Below are 21,689 nucleotides of genomic sequence, written 5' to 3'. Positions count from 1 at the left end.
AGTTGCTGATGAGAACTCCCTCACTCTCTTTCGCTCTCTTTTTCTCGTTCTCTCGCCAATGAAACGGAAAGTTCGACAGACTAACGGGGCATCTCGGCATGATTGTGTGTGAACGGTGGTAAAGGAAAACGTAAAAAAAAACTACTCCAGTGTGCCGTTAAATGTTGCGTTGGCTTCTTAATTTTGGATTCTCTCGAACTGTCTGCTGCGATACAATTTTTATCGAGAACTGTTCCCGTTGAATATAGCGATGTTATAAGGAATGTTTGCTCTGCTAAAGGATGCATAATTAGTTGTTGTTTCATCCACTAAAAGAGGAAATCCTTCCCAGTGTCGCTGAACAGAGCGATGCAGCAATTAAAGTGAGTTATGATTTCCTTCAGTGTGCTACACACATCGTGAAACAACGCCGAAAATACGACAATAAAAAATAACGCCACTCTTTTGTAAATTACATTTCCGTGAGTGAAGCACACACGCACACAAAACCAGCACTGCTGAAGGTAATCGCTTCGAAGTGATTCGATTCCGATTGTAGATCTTATGCTTTAACCTTCTCTCTGAGTGTGTGTGTGTTTTTTGTGTTTTTTTTTTCTTTCCCTTCCCTGCAGAAATGACATGGACGCCATCACTCGGCGGAAGCGTTACATCGAGCACCGAATTCATCAAATATTATTATCCACCCTGTGCGCAAGGCATTGTGTGCGGCCCTGGAACCACACGAATGGTGCACGCGCGCGTGCTACCATTGATTTTCAACAACTATTTTTATCTCCTTCAGTTTTGTTTTGTTGTACTACTATTATTATTATTGTTTCGCGTTGGATGTTTTTTTTTCCTCTCAACACTCTTCTTTGCCACTTTTTAATGCCATAATATAATGCATCACCATGCCTGCGGCGGTGGCGCAACAACACGGAACGAAAGGGGAAGCAAAAAAAACAACCCCCCGGCTGGGATGATCTTTACGATCCGACTAAATGAGCACTTAATGTCAGTGAGGCGAGCTCGACGATTCTATTTTACCTGCCACAGGATGGTGACCACCCATCACCCACCTTCATCCCCTAATGGTTTACCTTCCTTTCCATCCCTTCCGACCGTTTTCGGTGCGGCTTCTATTTTATTGATTTTACATTCATTTGCTCATTACTGTCAAGCTTAATGTACGCCTGTTGCACTTTCAATCGAGCCCCGACCGGTGGTTACATGCCCGTCCGGAAGTGAGCGGAGCAGCAGCAGCAATCAGATGGAGCCAACATCAACAACAATAAATTAGACGCAAAACAAAAAATACACAAGAAGGCTTCTTGCGGTACTTTATGAGTGGTGGCCAGTAACGATTTTACAGTGCATAGCATAACTATGAGATACTTTGATTTTTTTTTAAAGAATAACAAAAAAAGATGAAGACGCAGTCAATGAACAATGAGCAATAAAAAGAATGTTCTACAAAAGGGTACAGAACAAAGAGAAAAAGGATTACTATGGTTTTTGCATATTTTTACGCCCAATGTTATATATTTTTTCACCAGGTAACAGCCCAAGGGAAAACTCAAGAACGATATTTTAAGTATTTTCTAACATATCTTGTTACAGTGACCATACATTTTTATGTTCGATTTTCGATTGTTTACTACGTACGTAAGGCAATAACACCAATTATTTGCCAATTTCTGGCCTCATTAATTTTTGCTTTGTACATAACTGTCGGTATTCATTATTTCTATGAATGAATTTAGTTTTTTTCTGTTATTGAAAAACAATAAAAGAGATGTACATTAATGTTCACGACTGTATTATTTATTTATTTATTTAAAAATAATAATTATGACGGCATAATTGCCATATCACCATACTGACTGTATTATGTTGGAACGGTTTTTATATTTGCTTTAACGTTCTACGTAGAAAAAAAAAACAAATCATCAACAGCACGACACAACTTGCCGTGTCTCTTCTTCTGAAGCGCTTTTAGACGACAAAAAATAATTTAAATCCACAGCAACACACAAACCATCGCTATGACATAATTTAGTAATTTGTCACATCTTCGAAAGGCAATTATGGCAAAACATCGGTGTGACAACCACAATACGGTTGCTTCATAGCTTTTGATCTACCAGCCTATTTTTTTGCAATTAATGATTAATGTGTTTTTTTGTTCATCCCCGTGTGTTTCACGTGCCCTTTTGAGCAGTGGCTGATGTGAGCCCTTTTTAATATTCCACGGCTCAACATAATTTGTGTGACAGTCGTGCTTATTTCCCACCCTCCGAAACCGCTCGTCGGGTTCAATGATGGATGCGCAACTAGATTTATTCTCTGCTCGTGATAACGCTAGCTGCAGTGAGCAATAGAGCGAAAGGGAAAGAATCCCGAAAAGGTGAAGCAACATCCCCTCTGCGTCATCGCGCAACAACACTTTCGCGTGCAACAAATTGCGTGACACGCACAAGCACCAGAATAATACGCACGCACCACGGTGTATCGCCCTGTACCATCTTCGGTACGCACTGACTGTCACACTTTTGTTTTCCATCTTATTGTATTATTTTTTCCAATTTTATAACATCCACCCAGCGCGACCATTCGCACCAATTATATCACAGCACAACCGGGAAAGCTAGCCCTCCACCCGGGGTGAACGATGGGTGTGGGGATGAGGGGAGCGTCGAGAGAGAACGGTACGCTTTGTGACACAATGAAAAGACCCATCGGTGTGTGTGTGTGTGTGTGAGTGTGTGTTTTTCCCACAGGCATCCCATCTGTACCGGTGACAAATGAATTTCCGGCTCCCACCATCCTTGGACACACAGCTGTGTGTTGTCATTGTCGTCGCTTCGAGGGTAGTTTTGTAGTTGTTCGCTTCAAAAGCTACTCTCGAGGTAGAAGGCAAGACGTGTGGAGTTGTGATTTATTTTTTTTTTTTGCTCGCTTCTCCAATACCGCTTTGCTCCGTACCGCCTTACAATGCCATCTTTACAGCCTGGCCTGGTGGAAAGTGGAGGAAAGGGGGGGAGGGTTGAAGGGTGCGAATTTAACCACAATCGAACGTATCCATCAAATGTCATCTAAGGGGTTTTGCACCGGTTTCGCAAAAACGATTACCGTTAAGCGTGCGTCATCTGGTACCTTGCGGGGTTCGTCGCTTGTGTTGAAGTCTTTCGTTTCCTCAAACAAACCGGGCAGGGGGAACCGCTCTTAACCGTTGCAAGCGCGTGTGCTTTATCAGCCCGATTTGGGACCATTATTTGCGTAGCATAAAGACCGACAAACCGTACAAAACCCTTGCAAACCACCGTAACCACCGTGATGCAATCATAATCTACCAATCTTATATCGCTTCTTCGAGCGGGGCGGGGGAAAAACGAAAGAAATTTCATTAGCATCACCCGGCACCAAGCTGCGGTAAGCTAGAAACTCACCCAAGTCCTCCCGGGGGCAGTTGGGAAATCGATTTATTTGTATCACATTTGTGATTCCACTTGGCAAGACAGACACTCGGGTGCACTACACATTTTGCGTTGGCTTTCTCCGCTACACACACACGAAAAAACGGCAACCCGGGTTCGTTTCTTAATGCATGAAAAACGTTACATTTGCGGCTGGCATAATGCAATCAGATGTTCCTACCTTCTTTTTCTACTTTCTCATCACGATGTCTTGAACCTCTTTAAGTGATTTGTTTTTAGTTTTAGCTCGGTAAAATGGTAAGTAGTGTTTACTTCACAAAAGGTAGACATTTGCAACACGATGGCTCCGGTAGAAAATGACGAATGCAATTGTAATCTGAGTAAGAACTTTATATAATCGTGGCAAAAAAACCAGATTTATATATCGCGCAACGTTTCGATTTACCTTTGCTGTGCTTGCTGAAGCAGCATGAGGCCTCTTATGTGCCAAAGCGGTAATCAACACTATCGCAAAACAGGTGCACAACACATACGCCGTACATGAAGAAAAACGGCCAAAAGGAGACTAAAAAAAAAACTAAAAGCAGAACTCCCCCACCCCATTTTTGGCATTGGTGGTTTGGGGGAAGGAAGGGGGGAGGAGGGGCGGGGGGCTACCCATTTGCTTACGTTCCTCCCGGAATACGCCAATCGATCCGACCGGTCAATTCGATACGAGTACAGAGCCAAAGCTAACTCGCCACATGATGTAACTGTATCGGTTGTACGCGAACAGGATGGATGACTTGAGCAAAAAAAAAAGAAAAAAAAACAAGAGTACAACAACACCAACAACAGATCGTCAACCGGATCGGGTAAACGGTGGCGATGGAACGAAGTGAAATAAAAATAAAATAAAACACAACGGCAACCACGCACAAACACACACAACCAAACCGCTGCCGCTGATGAATATGTGGAGCGGTTTATTTATTTTTTTTTAATCCTCAATCTTTCCCTTTTTTGCCCTTATTATCCTCAGCGTTTCGAAGGCAACGCTAGGACCCCCAAAAATTTGTGATCCACCGCTTAATGCCACCGGCGGAAGAGAATTAAGCACAATGCACGCTAAACAGGCAAGAATGTGTCTGCAATAGCTGACCCCGATTTGGCAGGCCAGCGAGCGTGAGAAATTCCTTTCCGTTTCCTGCGGCGTTACAGCGATCAGCGAAAGTTTTTTTTTTTCATTCCACCGTGTGTGTGTGTTGCCGTCAGCGTTTACCGCCGCGGAAGCCACCAACTGCCAAGCGAGATAGGGCGAGCGAGTGAAAGGAAGGAGCTGAGATGATTCATTCCACCGCAAGGGGTTGGGGAAAGGGGGTGGGAGAGGGGGGAAATAAAAGTGAAGGGAAGTGAAGACACACAGCCCGACATTCAAACTCTGCCCTGCCCAACGGGGTTATCATCAGGCGGAGGCATTTTTCGAATTCCACAACCATCTCGAGGAAAATCTTGCTGCATTTCATCAATATCATTCCCACTGCTTAAAGTGGGATTTTTTTATACCTAAATTAAAATTCGTTTTTGTTTTTTTTTTTAATCTCTCTAAGATAAAAATCTCGCCACAATGCTTAAAATCTTCCCTTTCCGACCCCTAAATGTGGGATTTTTCAACAGCAACCAAACAAAAAACAGGGTAACTTCCAAGAGCACACGATGACATCAGGTTAGTAGTGTGGCATCAAATCAAGCACACTTTCTCTCGCGCTCTTTTTTTTTAGCTTTGTGCAAAATAAAAGCCCCAAAACAATCAACGATACCTACCTTTGCCCATATCGCGTACAGCTGGGCCTCCCTCCCCAATTATTGCTCAATATAACGTTCTTTTCGTTTTGTATCGCTCGCACCAGAATAATCAAACTGACTGCGATTACTATAAAGCCCCAGCTACCTTCCCGAAACAACCCACCCCCAGGATGCAGGATGGACTCTGCCAATCCTGGCGATCGGAGATCGCAATCAGTGGGAGACAACGAACCCGCCCCGGGCAGAAATAATTCAAGAGACTCACGCACACCTCACAGCGTGTAAAAAGAGAGAGAAAGAGAGAGAAAGAGAGAAAGCTTTCCCCGTTCCATTGTTGAGTGGGAGGTAAAAGGGGATGGTAATGGACGGGGCGGAAAGGAGGAAAGGAAGTGCAGGGAAGGGAGAGCGTCGGCATGTTGTTTACTCGGCATGTGTGGCTGTCACGCAACTTTCACAAAATTCAAAGATGTCGCACAAGCGCAAGCTTTCTTCTTTGCCGTCTCGTACCAGTGCTCCGTTTACGTGAGACTCTCGCTTTTTTTTTTTTTGCTTTGGTTTTGGGGTGGAATTCACTTTAATCGGTGCAGTTTGCCTGGGTAGTTTCGTAATCCGGCATACGACTATCGAGCTGGTAGGGTACAATGGTTCATTCTAACTGCGGCTAGACCAAGCCACGGATGATCCACCCGGATCAGCAGAGATTAAGGTCAGTTGCAGCTACTCACCTGACTGAGGATGTGTGTCACTTCGTCTTGCTTCAGGCGGGCCAGCAGCATCGAGGCAACGGCAAGGATGTAGTCACCGGCCTGCGTCACCTGCGGGTGGTTGGAGGAAACGAGAAGCGTGTGTGAGTGGCAAAACGGGGATGGGTGAAGTCTGCACGGGCACCGCCGCCGTGCGTAACCGATAGCGTTAAATAACTGCGGGATGATGAAACGCACAGCGCGCCACAAGGATGACCAAGCGGTGCAAGGATGACCGAAACGAGAGTTAAATGTCACGATAACCGTTCGAAGCTTTCCGATGCCGGTTATGTTACGAGCAGGTTCACTAATCCAGCGAAGAATTCCGACGGCGGTGGCGTACATGTGGGAGAGAATTCAATGTCCCTGAACGTCGACTCGGTTTCGAAAACGTAACATCAAAAATGGTTTCTCCAACAAAATAAAAAGTCAGACAGTGGATGTTCTTTTCTTCCAGCCAAACTTCAATCGGGGCAGCGCAGGTGATTAAAACGGCACTTTAAAGGGACGCACACACCGCAGTCGGCATACCACACGCGCGATACTTTAAGCTTTCCACCGCAACAGGTGATTCCGGCGGTTCCGGGCGCGTTGTTGTGTGCGATCGTATCGCCGTCGAACAAATTACCCATCCCGCACGCACGTTGCTTGGCTAAACCAGCAAAAGAAAACAAAATATGCATGCATCAATTTCAATGGGTCGTAAATTCACTTTCTTACACCGCATCTGGTGCGGGTGCGGAGAATGTGGCGGGTACCCCGCTGTACCGCTCAGTATGCACAACCCGCCATTACACGTACCGGCGATACGGAACGTTTTCACGCCTCCTGCACAGTGCCAAATTTGGCCGACCGGACCGTTCACGATGACCGGGCTAGCACGGTCCCGGGTCCCTCGGCTAATGTTTCAATTTCGAACCCTCGCCAACCGGTGGCGGTGTGGTCCAGTTGCAGTTATCGAAACCGCAAACACTTATTCCTTATGCAGGGTCGGCATGCATCGGGCCCTGTGCACACGCGGTAACGATTTTATCGCTACCATTATGCAGCGTGATGTTTGCTTTCGCGCACGGTGAGGTGGAATGTTTTGGAATGGCCGAACCTGACCTGGAATGCTGATGCACTCAATATCCCGGCTGTGTGCTGGTTGGCAACAGCTGACCGAATGGGCGCTATCTGATCGATATGGTTTCAATTATATTGATAATTTAATATATCTCTTGCATATCTAAGACATGGATTTCTGACATACTTTAATACTGACAAGAATTCCAAAAAACTCCCTATCCACTCTCAAGATACTCTCTAGATCTCTAGAACTCTCGAATACCCTACTAATCAAGGTCGTCAAATACATAAAACGTCATTTCTGTCTATCAAAAGGTAGCATCTTGGAGAAGAATTGGGAATTTTGGTCCAATTTCTGCTACATAACTCTTGAATACCTGAGCTGATAATTAAAGATATCCTCTGATACTACGAAAATGTGTTGGAACTCCCTAACATCTAGATATTATCTCGAATATCTTATCAATGAAGGTTGTCAGATACGCAAGACGTCATATCTGACAGTATGAGAGGCAGTATAGTTGTCGGATATTGGGATTTTTCCCCGAAAAATTCGCGCTACATCACTAAAATGCCTAATTTGAACATTACTGATATACCTTCATATAATCAAGAATTCTTAGAACTCCCTTACTACTAACTATTTTTCTAAAAATCGGTGCCGGCAGATACGTAAAACTTCATCTTTAACTATAAAAAAGTGACGTCTTCGTATTAATTAGGAATTTTAGATCCAATTTCTACTATACATCACTCATATACCTGAATACACCATAAGAGATGCAAACAGGTACTATCAAGAATTCGTAAAACTCCATAAACTCTAGCTATTACAGCAACTACCTCATCAATCAAGGCCGTCAGATATGTAAAACGTCATCTCTGGCTAAACCAAGGCAACATATTGGCTTGTAATTGGGAAGCTTTCGGTATGACAACGGTCTACCCAGCAGACGTAGTACATCATCGCTCTAATGAACTCAGGCGGATCTAAGTGAAATCCGTCCCTGCTGGCGCTTGCGCAAGCGCACCATTCACAGCCAAGGTCGGCACGAATAACAGCGGCAGGGAGATGGTCTACACGTAGAATACCAAAAAACCGTACCGGCACCTTAATTGCCGTGCCATCGCTTAGCCGCATACAGCAGCTTCAACATCCATCCGGTGGCGCACTTTGCTAATTTCGTACACATGTACACACACGCGCGCACGCCTGGTAGTTCCCGCGTCCCCCCCCCCCCCCCTGCCGCGTCGCAAACACGCTGCACCCGGTTCCGTTTCCGTATTTCGGTCACGATTTGGCTGTTAATCGATTGTTCGCGTATGTTTTCGCGCAGAGCCGTCCGCCGTCGGTTTGTGAGATGGAACCCATCCGTCATCCGTCACGTAACGCGGACACACGACGGTGCGTGTCCGGTGGTTGGGTTATTGGCTCGCTGGGGGGTTATGGAATGCGAGTGCCAAGGAGCGGGACTGTTGTTGTGCTGTGTTTATTCAAATTGAAATTATTGTCCTTTTCTACCGCCGTGGTCCATCGGCAGTGTCGATCATGTCCGGAGATTTGGAATTCCCCGCTAAACATCTGATGTTTAAGTGCGATGCCGCCGATTGATTGCAATTTTAAGAATCGCTGACGGCGCTAGATCGTAACTGGTCGAAACTGACGTCAAACGAATGGAGCCAACGCATACAGGGCTTGCCCGGGAAACTGCACCAAAAGGTTCGGAAGAATTGGGCATCTTCCCACACACGCGACTTCGTTGACGTCAAGACGTTCCAACCAACACCCGACCCGTCCGGATCGAACCGGCATGGCATCCCGCACGCTAGTTACGGCGAACTGTACCTCGAACGTCGGCTATTCCGGAATCAAAACTGGATGGAAAAATGTGTGCATATGAAGAGGGGTTTACCTTTTTGTGGTTCCACAGCACGTTAACGCTCGGTTTACCTCGCCTGGCAAACGACTGGTCGATAACGTCATCGTGCACTAAGCTGGCAGTGTGAATCATCTCCGAAATCATTGCTATCTGTCGCTGAGCGTTCACTATGTTGCTGGATGACAAGGGAAGAAAATTCAGGAAGTGTGTGTGAGAGAAAAAGAGAGAGAGAGAGAGGAAGGGAGAGTGAGAGAGAAAAACAAAAAAAAATACGTTAGTAGTGGTCTTTTGCATGCATTGCTAGACAGTTGGGGACTGTATAATGTCTGGAAAGGACCTTCGCGATTGACTCACATCAATCCCCACAAAGATGAGTAATCTTCGTTTTTGAAGCGATATGCGCTTAAATCTCCTTAGTTATCTCATGCCCATTCAGACATCCAGACACCTCGAGACGGCAAGCGACGCTCGTACCTAACCTCACAAATTGAACGTTTGCCAGATTACAAGCAAGGTTTATGCAAATCACTGTACCCAACCGCGGGCCTCTGGGCCTGGGGGTGAAGAAGGTGTGAAATCTTGGCACTGTGGGCAGCAGGCGACATCTGCCGAGCACCAGGAAAGTATAAATATTAATACATTAAGAAAACAACGCTAATAAACATAAAGAGACAAGCGAATCTTGCCATACCAGCTATACCGCTGGCATGGTAACACACTCATTTTTGTGGCCGCAAAAATTCTGGAACTTATGGCCCGAAGGCCTCCTCCAGCATCCCAATCAACGTATTTTTTTTTTTTTTTTGGTAAGCGCTGGGAATGGTTTACAGTTCGCCATTCACTGGGCAATTTATCGTTTTCGGCGGCAAACCCTAAACCGTGCCATAAATATGCATGAGGTTCTCTCACTGCTTTTCCTCCATATACCCAAGCGGCTTTCTATCTATTGCTGGAATAGAAGAAAAAAAAATACACCGTCGAACCGGATTAGGTTTGGGGTCCGGTTATAAACCCCCCGGTAAGGCCGCCCCACAAAAAAAAACACCCTAAGAACAACGTCAACCATCAACCAATAAACCTTTTGTCATCTTTTGCAGATGTTATCCCTCCACCCGCCCGGCCGTCTTCCATGTCCCGTGCCGCTACAGAACGTCTAATTGGTGGTAAGTTTTCTTTCCTTCCTTCTGGAAAGGAATGAGCTTTTACGTGGGTAGAAAAACATATTAAAAAAAAAATAAAAAGCTCGTTTTCGGCACGGTTTTTCGTAGAATTCGCACCAGGATATCTGTGGGCGCTCGCCGGTGTACGTGCCTTCGACATCCGCCATCTTCGCGGTGGTCACTGAACTATCACTGAACCCACCGTCGCTTGCGAAGGTAGCCCCCGCCCCCAACTGCCTGCCATCCCAACCCCCTTGACTCACTGACGTCTTGCGGGGCGAAGAAGACACCGCGCGCAGGTGTTGGGCGCCCCGGACGTACCGGTTGCAGCGATCTCCACAGGATAGCGCGGTCGAGTTGCAGCATGCGCAATGCCTCATTCCAGTTAACCTTCGGCTGTGTCCGTGTTCCACACTTTGCACACCTCTAACAATCCAGCAATAAAAGAAAGGAAAACCCCCCACCCGTGCACTGCACCGAGTGTCATTGGCCGGACGTCACGCGGGTCACGGTCAGCAATGGTGCGGGTTCCAACGAGCCCCAAGAACTCGCCCTATAGTGCGATTTGGTTTCTGCTTGGCGGCTTTTTGTTTTTTTTTCGGGCCTGCCTGTTACCGTTTGGGATGACATCAAACGTACCTGTTTTCGTTGTGCATATGATAGTTCAGTGCCTTCGCCATCAGTATTGCCACCATCGGTCGGAAAGCTTTGCCCTGTCCATCGAAGTAGTATACGGCTATTTTGTTCAGCTCCTGGTGATTTGTCGCGCGACTGATTTCCTGGTGGTGGGGGGGGGAGACGAAAAAAAGGGGGGGTAAAAAAAAGAACGGGAAACAAAAGATCAGCAAACAACGCTCAGTGACGAACCGGGTCCAACAACTGCAAAATGTAAGTAAAAAGACTTTAAGGTCATGTACTACAAGACGTCAGAAAGCGGATACACCATTACGCTGCAAGATTACTCCCGCCTCTCTCACACTATCTCTTTATCGCTTTGCTATTCTTTGCACATAATTGGATGAGTTTACGTTGCCGGGATTCACACCAGCACACACACACACACACACACTTCTAGCCCAGGCTGCCCGGGCAGGATATCTTCCGGGGGGGTTGGGTTTTTTTGTCCCGGGGAAAATCCCGCCATTAAGTACAACCGGCTCCCCATCATTTCCACTATCGGGGATTGCAGTTCATTGCCATGGCCATGAAAGTGAACAATGCCCCAGAGCGCTGGTATGTCCAGCGAGAGTGTTGAACCTTTCGTCATATGCGGCTTGGTACGGTTTTCAATCTTCACGAACGTTCGACAGCCAGCAATTTCCTCAGGCAATCGCCACAGACCTTACCATGCGTGCGTATTGCTCATCGACGCAACGGTTCCAGCGTTTAGACAAACCCCGCACGCCCTTCCCAGCGACGCGATGATCTCAGTGCGGCACCGCCAAGACCTTGGCAAGAAATCCAACCCCCCCTGTCCGGAGCCTCTTTTTGGACCGTAATAATGGATCCTGTCCGACAAAATTCCAAAATGCAAACAGCCTTGAAGTAGACCACGCCCCGGAGACGACACACACAACCCGACGTCAAACAACACCTTACCTCCCACGGGGTGCACTTTTGTCTTTCCGCACCCACAAGACGCTACTTCCGTGCCTCAAAAAACGCCGACCGAGATGAGACCCGTTTTGGTTGGTGTTGGGCTTCACGAGGGGGAGGGTTGGGGGTGGGGGGAGATAGCTAACACAGCGTACGGCACCTCCATTGCAGGAGCCGACCCTGACCGAGTAATGTAAGGATTCGGCGATGCAAAACATCGAAATATTTCAAGATATCTGGACAAACGTTTTATCGATGTTTGCCCGTCTCACAAAACCCGATCCGTCACGCGGGGTGTGTGTGTGTGTTTTTTTTTTGGAGAAGGAAGATGTGGCAACACGAGTCACCTATCGAAATCTTCCTCCAGCAAGGTTGTGTTCCAAAATTTCTTGATAAAATTGATAAAGCACGCAGCGGCCGCCAACACTGAAGGCAACCACAAAAAAAAGCGGGAGATCTTCGATTTTCTTCTTCTGCCATTGGTTTGCCACAGCTTCATGCCTCATTTGGGGCCGTCCGATGATGATGATGATGATAATACCGTGCCTGGCTAATAATCCGCTCGGTTCGAACAAAAAAAAAACACAACGTTCCGAAATCGGGCCACCGATTGCACAAACTGGCCCGAAAACCACGAGCTGCTTCTCCATCTGCGGCGCGCTGAATTCAATATCTCACACCAATGATAATGGCGTTGCTGAGGAGGGCGATTTTGATGGACCTTTTTTTTTCGATCCATGGAAATCAACCGTAAAACGATTATGTTGCGGAATTCGAATCTAACTGTCGGGTGATGGATCCGGCTGTCGAACGTGTACAAGGCAACACGTAGCGCTTGCGACGTACCACCGAACAACCCGGAACCGACCGGTAAAGATGGGCTCGTTAGATTCTACTGCTGTGCGAAAACAGGCAAAAACTAACGAGCGTGCGTGAAGCTACGTGAGTATTAATCATTAATACGCCACAAATGTATATATCTCCACCGCCAATAAATGAAGATGGAAGACGTATTAGGGAAAGCCGATATGTTGCAAGCACGATGACACCCTACCTCAAACGCAGACACACACGACTAACGGGAGTTGCTGTCATAAATTGGGGCGCAATTAACTCGCAATAAAAAAAATCCTCCCCCCCCCCCGGCACCACAAATTAGGCGCGCGCCTTTGGCATTCTTATTCACCGAACGTTTGCCATTCCGCAGCAAGCAAATACACCACACGAAATGGATTTATATATTTCTTTTCAGCGGTGTGTGTGTGTGTCCGTTGTTTTACTGATTTCCCTTCTTCTCGGTATCCCTTTGTTTCTTTTTTAAAGCTCACCTCCGCACCGTTAGTGGCCTACCCAAAGTGCACAGTTGGACGGCAAAGTTTGTTTCGAATGGCTCTTTTTTTTAATTAATTTTTAAGAAATTCAGAGAGCTCGACTCGAAATGAGTTCTTTCATTGTTGTACTCTGTGAATGAAATTCTATTAACGAGTGGATTTGACATTCAATAGCTAGTTTGCAGTTTTGACATTAAAGACGCCTCCTCCAAGTCCAAAATGCCCAAAACATTAATTAATGTTCGGCATATTTTTATTTTATTTTTAAAGATCCCAATCTAAACTCAATTATTTTGCTTCATTTGTGTCTCTCGTAGTGACTTAATAGGCAATGCTGGCCTAAGACTTTCTCAATAGAGGTACTTAAGCATTAAGTCGTTCATTGTCAGATAATCAAACATGATTTATATCTCAACTAGACCTGAATTCCAATAATGCGCTGGAAGATTTCTCAAAATAGAGAGCTCCAATCAAAAGACGACAGCTGTCAAATAGTCCAGAACGTTATGAAGAGATTTGCAAGGGACACAGCATTTGGACATAAAGCTCGACATTTGACGAAAATCAATGAAATCTGACCAAAGTTATGTTAAACCGTCTTTTCCTAGACTAATTTGGCTTGACTATTTCTATGGAAATCTGACAGCGTTTACGCCACCAAACGTCATAATACATATAGCGAATCTAGTTGAAAGTATTACACCTCCAATAATTCAGAACCTAAGGCAAGAAAAATAAATTAGTCATCTCCAACTTTACTTTAGCATTCTGGTTTTAACTTTAATGGTCTGTCAACCACTGGACTAGAACCCTTCATAGGACTATGAGAGGCCCTGAAAGTTTAACAACACGCTATATTCAAGATGGGTATAAGACATTCGAGGAGATCTTGGAATCCTGCTGACGACACTCACCTGCCTGATATCCTCGAAGATGTATTTCAGCTCGTCCTCCAGCAGTATGTATGGGTCGATGTTGTATTCCCGTATCGGTCCGGCCGGTTGCTGTGTGTGCACGGAGCTGTACCCTCGCATACAGGGATGCAAGTTTGCGGTTGAGCTGCATTTCTGCAATGGGGAAAGGAAAAACGTAATGGGTGGAATTAGTTTGCCGGCAAACGCCACACCGCAATGCCCGAAAGCCCCGAAAACCCCCAAACTCGTCCGTGCGCTCGTGTCTCATTAGCGTACTCGTCCGGGCCAAGCGAACCATCGCAACCGGACAAACATCTCATTACCGATTCACATTCGCGCGATCACACTCCGCGGATAGGTAAACATGCGATTTTAATGCTCGTCTTTGGCTCGTTTTGGCTAATGGACATCGCACCGCTGCATGACCGCGGCATGCGCGGGGTATTACAGGTTTTCTTAGGCCACCGGTTCGGATCGGTAGGCGCTGGACATTGACGATGCACAGCAACTGTCTAATTGAGCCCGCGCCGCTGAGCAGCAACGCTGCGTGCAGTAGAGATTTCGACTCCTCGCTCAGCGTCCCGGGAGCTCGGCTATTCCAACTAGAAACGGTCCATTCGGGTGATTTCTTCAAATACCGGGGGGCCTCCAAAATTCCAAACTACCTGCTTTAAAGGCGACAGCATTTTTGTTTTACTGCCAACCTCTGTTGCCCCACTACCCGTGCGCAGGGGAAGATTGTGAGCCGGTGCGGTGTGGGAGAGGAAGACCTTGTAATTCTACTGCCTATTATACGTATCATAAAATCAACCCCAAAACCGGACCCCATTCGAGATCTACCTCCGATAGGTTGATTCGGTATCGTTAAAACTATGATAATCTCCGTCCCATGCTGCTCTAACGCATACGAACATCCTGCCCCCGAGCAGGTGTTGTATCAAGAATGAAAGAATTTTGGAGAATTTAGAGGGGAGAGTCGTCATTAATGTGCCGTCCTCTCGTTAGTCGGCTGGAAAAGGCAACCTTGGGTGGCAGGAACGGTCGACCATCGGCACCGAGAACGATTCTACCTTTCTGGTGTCCATGTCTGTTGCTCAAAAAAACCCATTAACGCACCTGCTGCTTACGGCCAGAATTTCTGGAGGTTCTCACAACATTCCGGTTTTCGCAAAGCGGGACCTAAACCCGCCTACGTAGAACCACCAGACACTAATCTGTACCTCTTTTTTTCTGATGGCCCGGCCTATCGACAAATCAACATTTATAATTTACAAAAAAAATAAAAAATCCTTCTTTCTCCGTCGATAAGTCAAACCGATTCCGCGCGTCGGTATTCTCCCGCACCTTTCCCGCATCCTGCGGCACCAAAACCGAAATGACGAACGTGGGAGCCGAAATGCGAAACACGAGTGCACACCCCAGTCGAATGACAATGACGTTCGGCGATTAAGTAATCGTCGTCGGGCGAAGGGGACGCGCGAACGCGTGGCAGTGCAGGCTGTTGCGATAGCGAAGGCGCTGGGAGCCCAGGAGCCCGGCGAAAGAGTGTGTGCGTTACGATGGCGACACGTAACGTTTCAACTTTTACCGACCGCACCATCCACCGGGGACCGAAGTGATCAATGAAAAGCAACGAACTCGCGCATCGGGGCAGCTCCCAACCGTGCGTGTGAGCAGGAAAGATGCATAGAGAAACCAACAAATCGGAAAGACGCAGAACTAACAAGGAACATCCGCCAAACAGCGCTCTGTCAAGATCTTTGTGAAAGATATCAGCGTGGAAAGGTTTCTTTTGGGCTTCTTCTGGGACTTCACCACATCGATCAAGAGATCCTCACGTCGTGCGAATATTGAAGGCAGCCCTTGGACAGAGCCCACGACAATTTGTTTGCTGTCGCATCTAAATCTGGATGTACCATTTCGGGGCGAAAAATGCCTGCCCAGATATCAAGTTACACGCGCTTGTGAGCAAATTGTGTGTCGGCAGCAAGTTTGACAGCTTGAGCTTTTTTCTTCACCCACTCCACCCCTTCCCTCCGTTGGCTCTTGGAGCCTGAACTCTGTTGGCACCGTCTGTGGTACCCAGCTGACCTTTCCACTGATTGTCCACGACCAGCAATTTCCGATAATAGCCGCAAAGGTAAGTCGAAGCTTAAAGGGAACTATCCCCAAGGGACCCCCAAATGGTGCAGGGCTCGGAGGTGACGTTCAAACCTGCTGTCGTGTCGTGCTGTTTTGCCATGTCATGGCGTAAGGTGGCTATAACGTTACCACCTGATCATTCCCGTTTCTTTGTCTTGCTGCTCTTGGCGATGCTTACGCCCCGAGGTTATCCCGTGGCACTGACAGAAGCAAATCCCCCCCCCCACCTGCTAGATCTCTGTAGAATTGGGGAGATTCCAAGCGGTTGGTACATCGGCGCAAACATGTAGCTGTCAGAATTATCTCCAATGATCGTGACGAAGAAGATACGGCGACGTTAGTGAGCCTTGGTGCAACAAAGGACCTGCACCAATGCCCGTGGGCAATTAGATCTCACACCAGCGCATAGCTGCATGCATGCATGAAAGTCTACGGCGCACCGTACGGCCAGCTTTGGCGGTCTGCGAACTAGTATTTCCAGTTTGGCGATTTGCGCGTAAAAGACAAGCAGCTCCCACCTACTCCGCATCACCCCGAGAAGGGGACCGACCGAGATGGTTCTTTGCTGGTTGCGCTGGTGCGTCAGTTGGTGCCACTCGGCAATTTGTACCCACTGGTGCAGATTCCAACTGCGACAAACGCACATCGGTACACTCCCACCCTCGCGCCGAGCCGGAGTTCTCAATGTTCGCGGCCGAGCCAGGCGGTCTTGCGGTCACCCGTCCCGGTGGCGGGTGGCAAAGCGGCAGTGGCGAACGCATGCCCTACTTGCCTCATTACGTGCGCAGCCACCAGTTTCGCAGGGGGTGGGGGGGTGGTTGGCCACCGGTTTTCTCGGCTACACCACACTACCCAGATGCCCGCACATTCCACACAGGTGCGTTAGAGAGCGGGCGGCGAAAGGATTTTCCTCCGAGCGACTGGTCGCGTTGCTCGCTAGGCGGTCAGCGTAATGCGGCCAACTGGCTGGGGGCCCCCCCTCGTACACTATCGGTGGTGATCGGGGACCGCACGGTGCGTACACCAGAAGCACGCTAGGTCTGCATTTATATAGCCTCTAAATCGAGGCCTTCGAACTAAACGAACTCCCCGTGCAACCTTTTTAAGATCACACCGAGCGGTCGCGTGGTCGGGGAGACGTGTGACACTGAGGTTAAAGACGTTCTCGGTGTGGATGGTGAAGACATCACGCACTGTACCCCTTCCGCAAGAGTCGGGGCACCCTTGTTTTGGTGATTTGGCACAATAATACAGCACCGCTGCCTGACTAACACCGTGGGTGCTGCATAGCGCAGTGGGAAGGCATTTACACAAAAAGATTGATGAGCTAAAGCCGTGTCACATCAGCAACGCCCCGAAACAACAAATTAAGCGTCTCGGGTTCGAACAATCGCAGTTGTCCAAATGTTCACCTCTGTGCCTCTCGCAGCGTTGTACTCGATTGCATCATCTTGCCAATCCAATGCTCCTGCGGGTGTTGGAGCTTTTACCGTCGACAATCCAATCAGTGCGGATCTTAAACATCCACATCCGACCAAACTTTCCTTCACCCCATTTTACAACGGTGCCGGTGCCCAGGTGTACTAGGGCGGCAAGTGTGCTGTGCCGCTGGTTTGTCCCCCGAATTTTAACACTTTCGCTCGAAACGCGGCGTCGCTTACGACGCACAATGTTGCGGTGCCAGCAGTTTCCGGACCGGGCGCCGGTGGATGAGTGGATGCGGTTGTGAGAGGTTCGTTCGCTGCGGTGCACAACGCGATTCAGCGCCATTTTCGGACAGGTGCGAGCAGGAGCAGAAGCATCCACTGGTAGGACGGGGAAGCGGCTATAAAGCGCACAGTAAATAACGTTGACGCAAGACGGGTAGTTAGTGCACGGCACTGTCATAACGCAATTTCGCACGTTTATAATTGTGGTACGGGTGCGGGACTGGCGTTTACCGCTATCCTGCCACAAGCGGATGACAGTCGGTGGCTGGTGTGCCGCCCGGAAACCTATTTCCCCGTGCTAAAACGGGCAAACACCTCCGCAGTGCGCACTGTTCAGGAATGTGGTGTGAGTACCTTGACTTTGACTGGGATCTTGCACCGAAACTGAGCTTGTTTATCGAACAGCCTTTATCTCGCAGTAGGATCTCACGGTGGGAACTCCTGACGAGGTGGAGCAGAAACGTCAATATAGCGTGTTGCTGTTATCCGGCAAAGCGAATGATGAAACTGATACACTTGTTGACAGCTTCGCACTGTGCAATAAAAAGCACACGGGGTTAAAATGGATCTTAGATAATCGAATCAATTGTAGTGAAATCAAGCCACCCGCGGCCGTATGATTGTGTGCGGTTGCTGCGGGTGGATAGCTGCTTCCTGCTCACTCGTGTTTCCCCTCCTCTTTCTAACCCGCTCGGCTGCTCCTACACAAGCACGTGATTTGTAATTTTAACACCGCGTCATTTTGTGCCTTAGTGCGTGCCTAGTGGTATCGAACTAAGCGATAAGGATGTGAGAGCGAGAGAGCAGGAGAAAGCCCACGGGCGCACTGAAAACGGAGAGAGAGAAAAGGAAAGCTCCCCCGAAAAAAAAAAATGCAACCAACGGTACGCACGGCCGTTTAAAAGAGAAAGTCCAGTACGGTTCGACGGACCCGTAGCCGGACCGAGGCCGAAGACATCCAACCGTTTGCTCTGGTGAAGTGCTACATAGCAAACGAGCGTACCTCACCACTCACAACTGGCTGCGTGTGTGAGCTTTTTTGGCTGTTGTCCATTGTCATAAGTCCCTAGTGTACACGGAAGTGAGATGAGCAAATTTTCTCCACCCACCAATACTGTGATTTTTTCTTTGCTTGCAGAAGAATGAGGAAGAAGAACAACACCCGAAACGTGGAAGCGAAATACTGCGAATAGACAGCTGCGTGGTAGGCACACTTTTCCTGCATTATGTATGCGAAATATCGGAGGCACCCAAATTAAGCAAAGTGCCAAAGTGGGGGAATATATCCGCCCAACCAATTATCGGGCGAGTAGCTCACCTTCGGTGAGCAAGCTGCAATTAAATGTATCTGCAAAACTGAGAGAAAAGGCAAACTTTACGAAGGCAAACAAACAACCGTCTCGTGCGTTTGCAGTGATGGCCTCAATATGGAGTCGACAAACGAGTATCCCAGCAAATAGTGGCGTAAAATTTGAAGCTCGCCGTGTGAGGTTAGCGAATGGCGATTGTTGTGACTTCCGACAAGACTTTACCTTTGCAATACGGAGCACATTGCGTGGTATGATAAACCACAAACAAATAAAAACAAAGCCTCCCCCTTATAGACGTCAATGTGAACTTCGTTTAGTTGTGACAAAACTGGTTGCTCAACAATCAATCAGAAAAAAGGTGAACTCCACAAAGGCACTCTAAATTCGTGCTCATTCTTTGCAATTAATCAAAGTACATTCAGGTTGTCGAGGACTTATCCATGGACGGCTTTGGTCGAGCTAAAAGCACTATCCTACTATAAACAGATAGTGTGCTTAAAGGCTAATTCGAAACAAGCAGTTAAGTGAATGTCCAAAATGTCTTCTACGTTCTTGTACGTCCAAATGTCAGCATTGGATTATTTTGCCTAGGTCAGTCACCTGAGTTTGAAGGTGTTCTACAGTAGTTTGAGATTAGATCTAGATCAATCACTATATTAACAGTCTCGGATATGCAGGCTCTGTAAAATCAAGTTACTAGTTTGGTGGTCACTGGATCTGCGATGTTGTATTCCGACAAGCAAACCGATGCACACTGGGAAAGCCCAGCTTTTTGGAGCTAGACAATCTCGTACCAACGCACTATAACAACGCGGTTAAGGTATCCATCAAACTCCCCCAACATCAATACGCTTTCCATTGCAGTTTTGGAACAGACGATAATGAGCCTCACCCGGTAGCCATCGCTTTCTAATAGTGCATAATGATCGGCACTGGTGCCAACGTGCACCGTTTTCGAGCTGACCAGGTCGGGTATGTATGCATGCCGGCATTGCCACGAATAATTAGATCGAAATTTATGCTTTCGTGTGCGGTGCTTTACGTAAAATTTTACCCCAATTATGTGACTTTGGAGAGGCATCGACGAACAACACGCAAGAGGCATTTCCTGCAATGCTACGGTTCAGCCATCACCCAGCCAGTAGGCAAGATACAACTAGCTGCTCTGTGAAAAATAGCTTGAATATTTCCTACCAGACATCACAGATCTAGCATTGCCTGTACGGAATGTCAACCAAACATCCTTCTGGACTATGGCTCAATAGCCCTCACCCATTTATCTACCGCTCGACTGTTGGGGTGCAGCTGGCAAATACTCTCACGTCCAGCAAATTCTGACCGAATCCGCACCCGGCAGAATACAGAAAAATGCTAGTTTCTCTTCCGAGAGCTAATTAATATTCTGTCTCCTCCGTGGCGATGGGCCACCAGGAACACCGACACATCAGGGATGGGCAGCTCAATATGTGTATCACGCTCAGCACACTCCCCGTGCAGTGTTGCATCCTCTTCAACGTTGACGCCTAGCTGTGTCCAACATTCCGCCGATGGTTCTCCAACCCAGGCGATGTGGCTGTGTGCCAGTGCGTGTTTGCGCGGTACTTGACATTCGCGCACCACAGATCGTGCGACCTCAAGAACGTTTTGAAAGCAACGGCACTGAAGAGATGCGTTACAGCCGATCTGCCACTATCAGACGCGACCTATCGTACCCCCAAGCACACGCCCTGCAGCGCAAAAGCTTACCGCCCGGAACGACCGAACCTGGGCACACTATCAGGCGGAGGTTGAGCTCGAGGGCTTCGAGTGGCTGGTTAAGTGAGGATCGGTAAGGCGACTCCACTCCAATGCTAGCTTATGTAATCTGTGCTGTACCAAATTGCCGGATTAGATCCCGTGCAGCGAAGCGCAGCAGCGTGCGAAGGTCTCGCGTAAGGGGGCGAAACGTCAACCACTAGCGATCGGGGTGTGTCTTTGACGTTAAGAGTGTTATTAGATGGCAATTTGGCTGGTACTACTGGCTGGCTGAGGTGTCAGGGGGCACTTTAATGAAGAAATTCCCAATCGATAGATTACTCTTCGCTACGCTAAGATGGGGCTATTTTACAATATCCGAGGCACTTATGCATCTTCAAGCGCCAAACAATCCAAACCACACACCTTTAGCCGTACATTGTGTCACCTTGTGAGCAGCTTCCTGTTTTACTAGCAGTTCGTTCCTCGTCCACCTCCACAACTACACCAGGGAGACGCCCAGGTGGACGAGAAGTCGTCGAGACGGCCCAACCTGCCAGCTAGAGCTCGTTTATCGGGAAGCATATCTTATGACCGTGCCCTACCTCCACAAGCACACAGGGTGTCAGATAACTGCTGTCAGTGCAATCACTCCACTCCGGCACCACTTCGGTTTCCTTACGGTAGCAGATTACGGTACCCTGATGCTACCCAGAAGCCTACACACCAGACGCAGTGAAACGAAAGCGAAACCCAGCCACAACCTGTTTTATGCAACTGCAAACCAGCAAGTTGTCCATTGCTGGAAGCGTATCCGCTTCGTTTATTTAATTAAACTCACTTGCCACACGCTGTGGCGCAGCCTGTACCGCATGCAGTACAATATATTCTGACAGATGGT

The 21,689-nt window shown here is 47.8% G+C and overlaps 1 protein-coding gene across 1 annotated transcript in view; it reads right to left on the bottom strand.

Moving 5' to 3' along the window:
• The window catches only part of LOC128714155 (all trans-polyprenyl-diphosphate synthase PDSS1-like), a 41,473-nt gene that overhangs the window by 5,897 nt on the left and 13,887 nt on the right, over positions 1–21,689 (bottom strand). Inside the window, exons 2-5 of the mRNA XM_053809033.1 lie at positions 13,894–14,046; positions 10,692–10,831; positions 8,926–9,067; positions 5,927–6,016 (exon numbers count right to left, since the gene is read on the bottom strand). Of these exons, the coding sequence (XP_053665008.1) occupies positions 5,927–6,016; positions 8,926–9,067; positions 10,692–10,831; positions 13,894–14,046 (525 nt within the window). The remainder of the gene's footprint in view (positions 1–5,926; positions 6,017–8,925; positions 9,068–10,691; positions 10,832–13,893; positions 14,047–21,689) is intronic.

The sequence above is a fragment of the Anopheles marshallii genome, chromosome X, assembly GCF_943734725.1.
Source record: "Anopheles marshallii chromosome X, idAnoMarsDA_429_01, whole genome shotgun sequence".
NCBI lineage: Eukaryota > Metazoa > Arthropoda > Insecta > Diptera > Culicidae > Anopheles > Anopheles marshallii.
The sequence above is the reverse complement of the archived record's forward strand: the minus strand, read 5'-3'. Positions and strand labels throughout refer to the sequence as shown.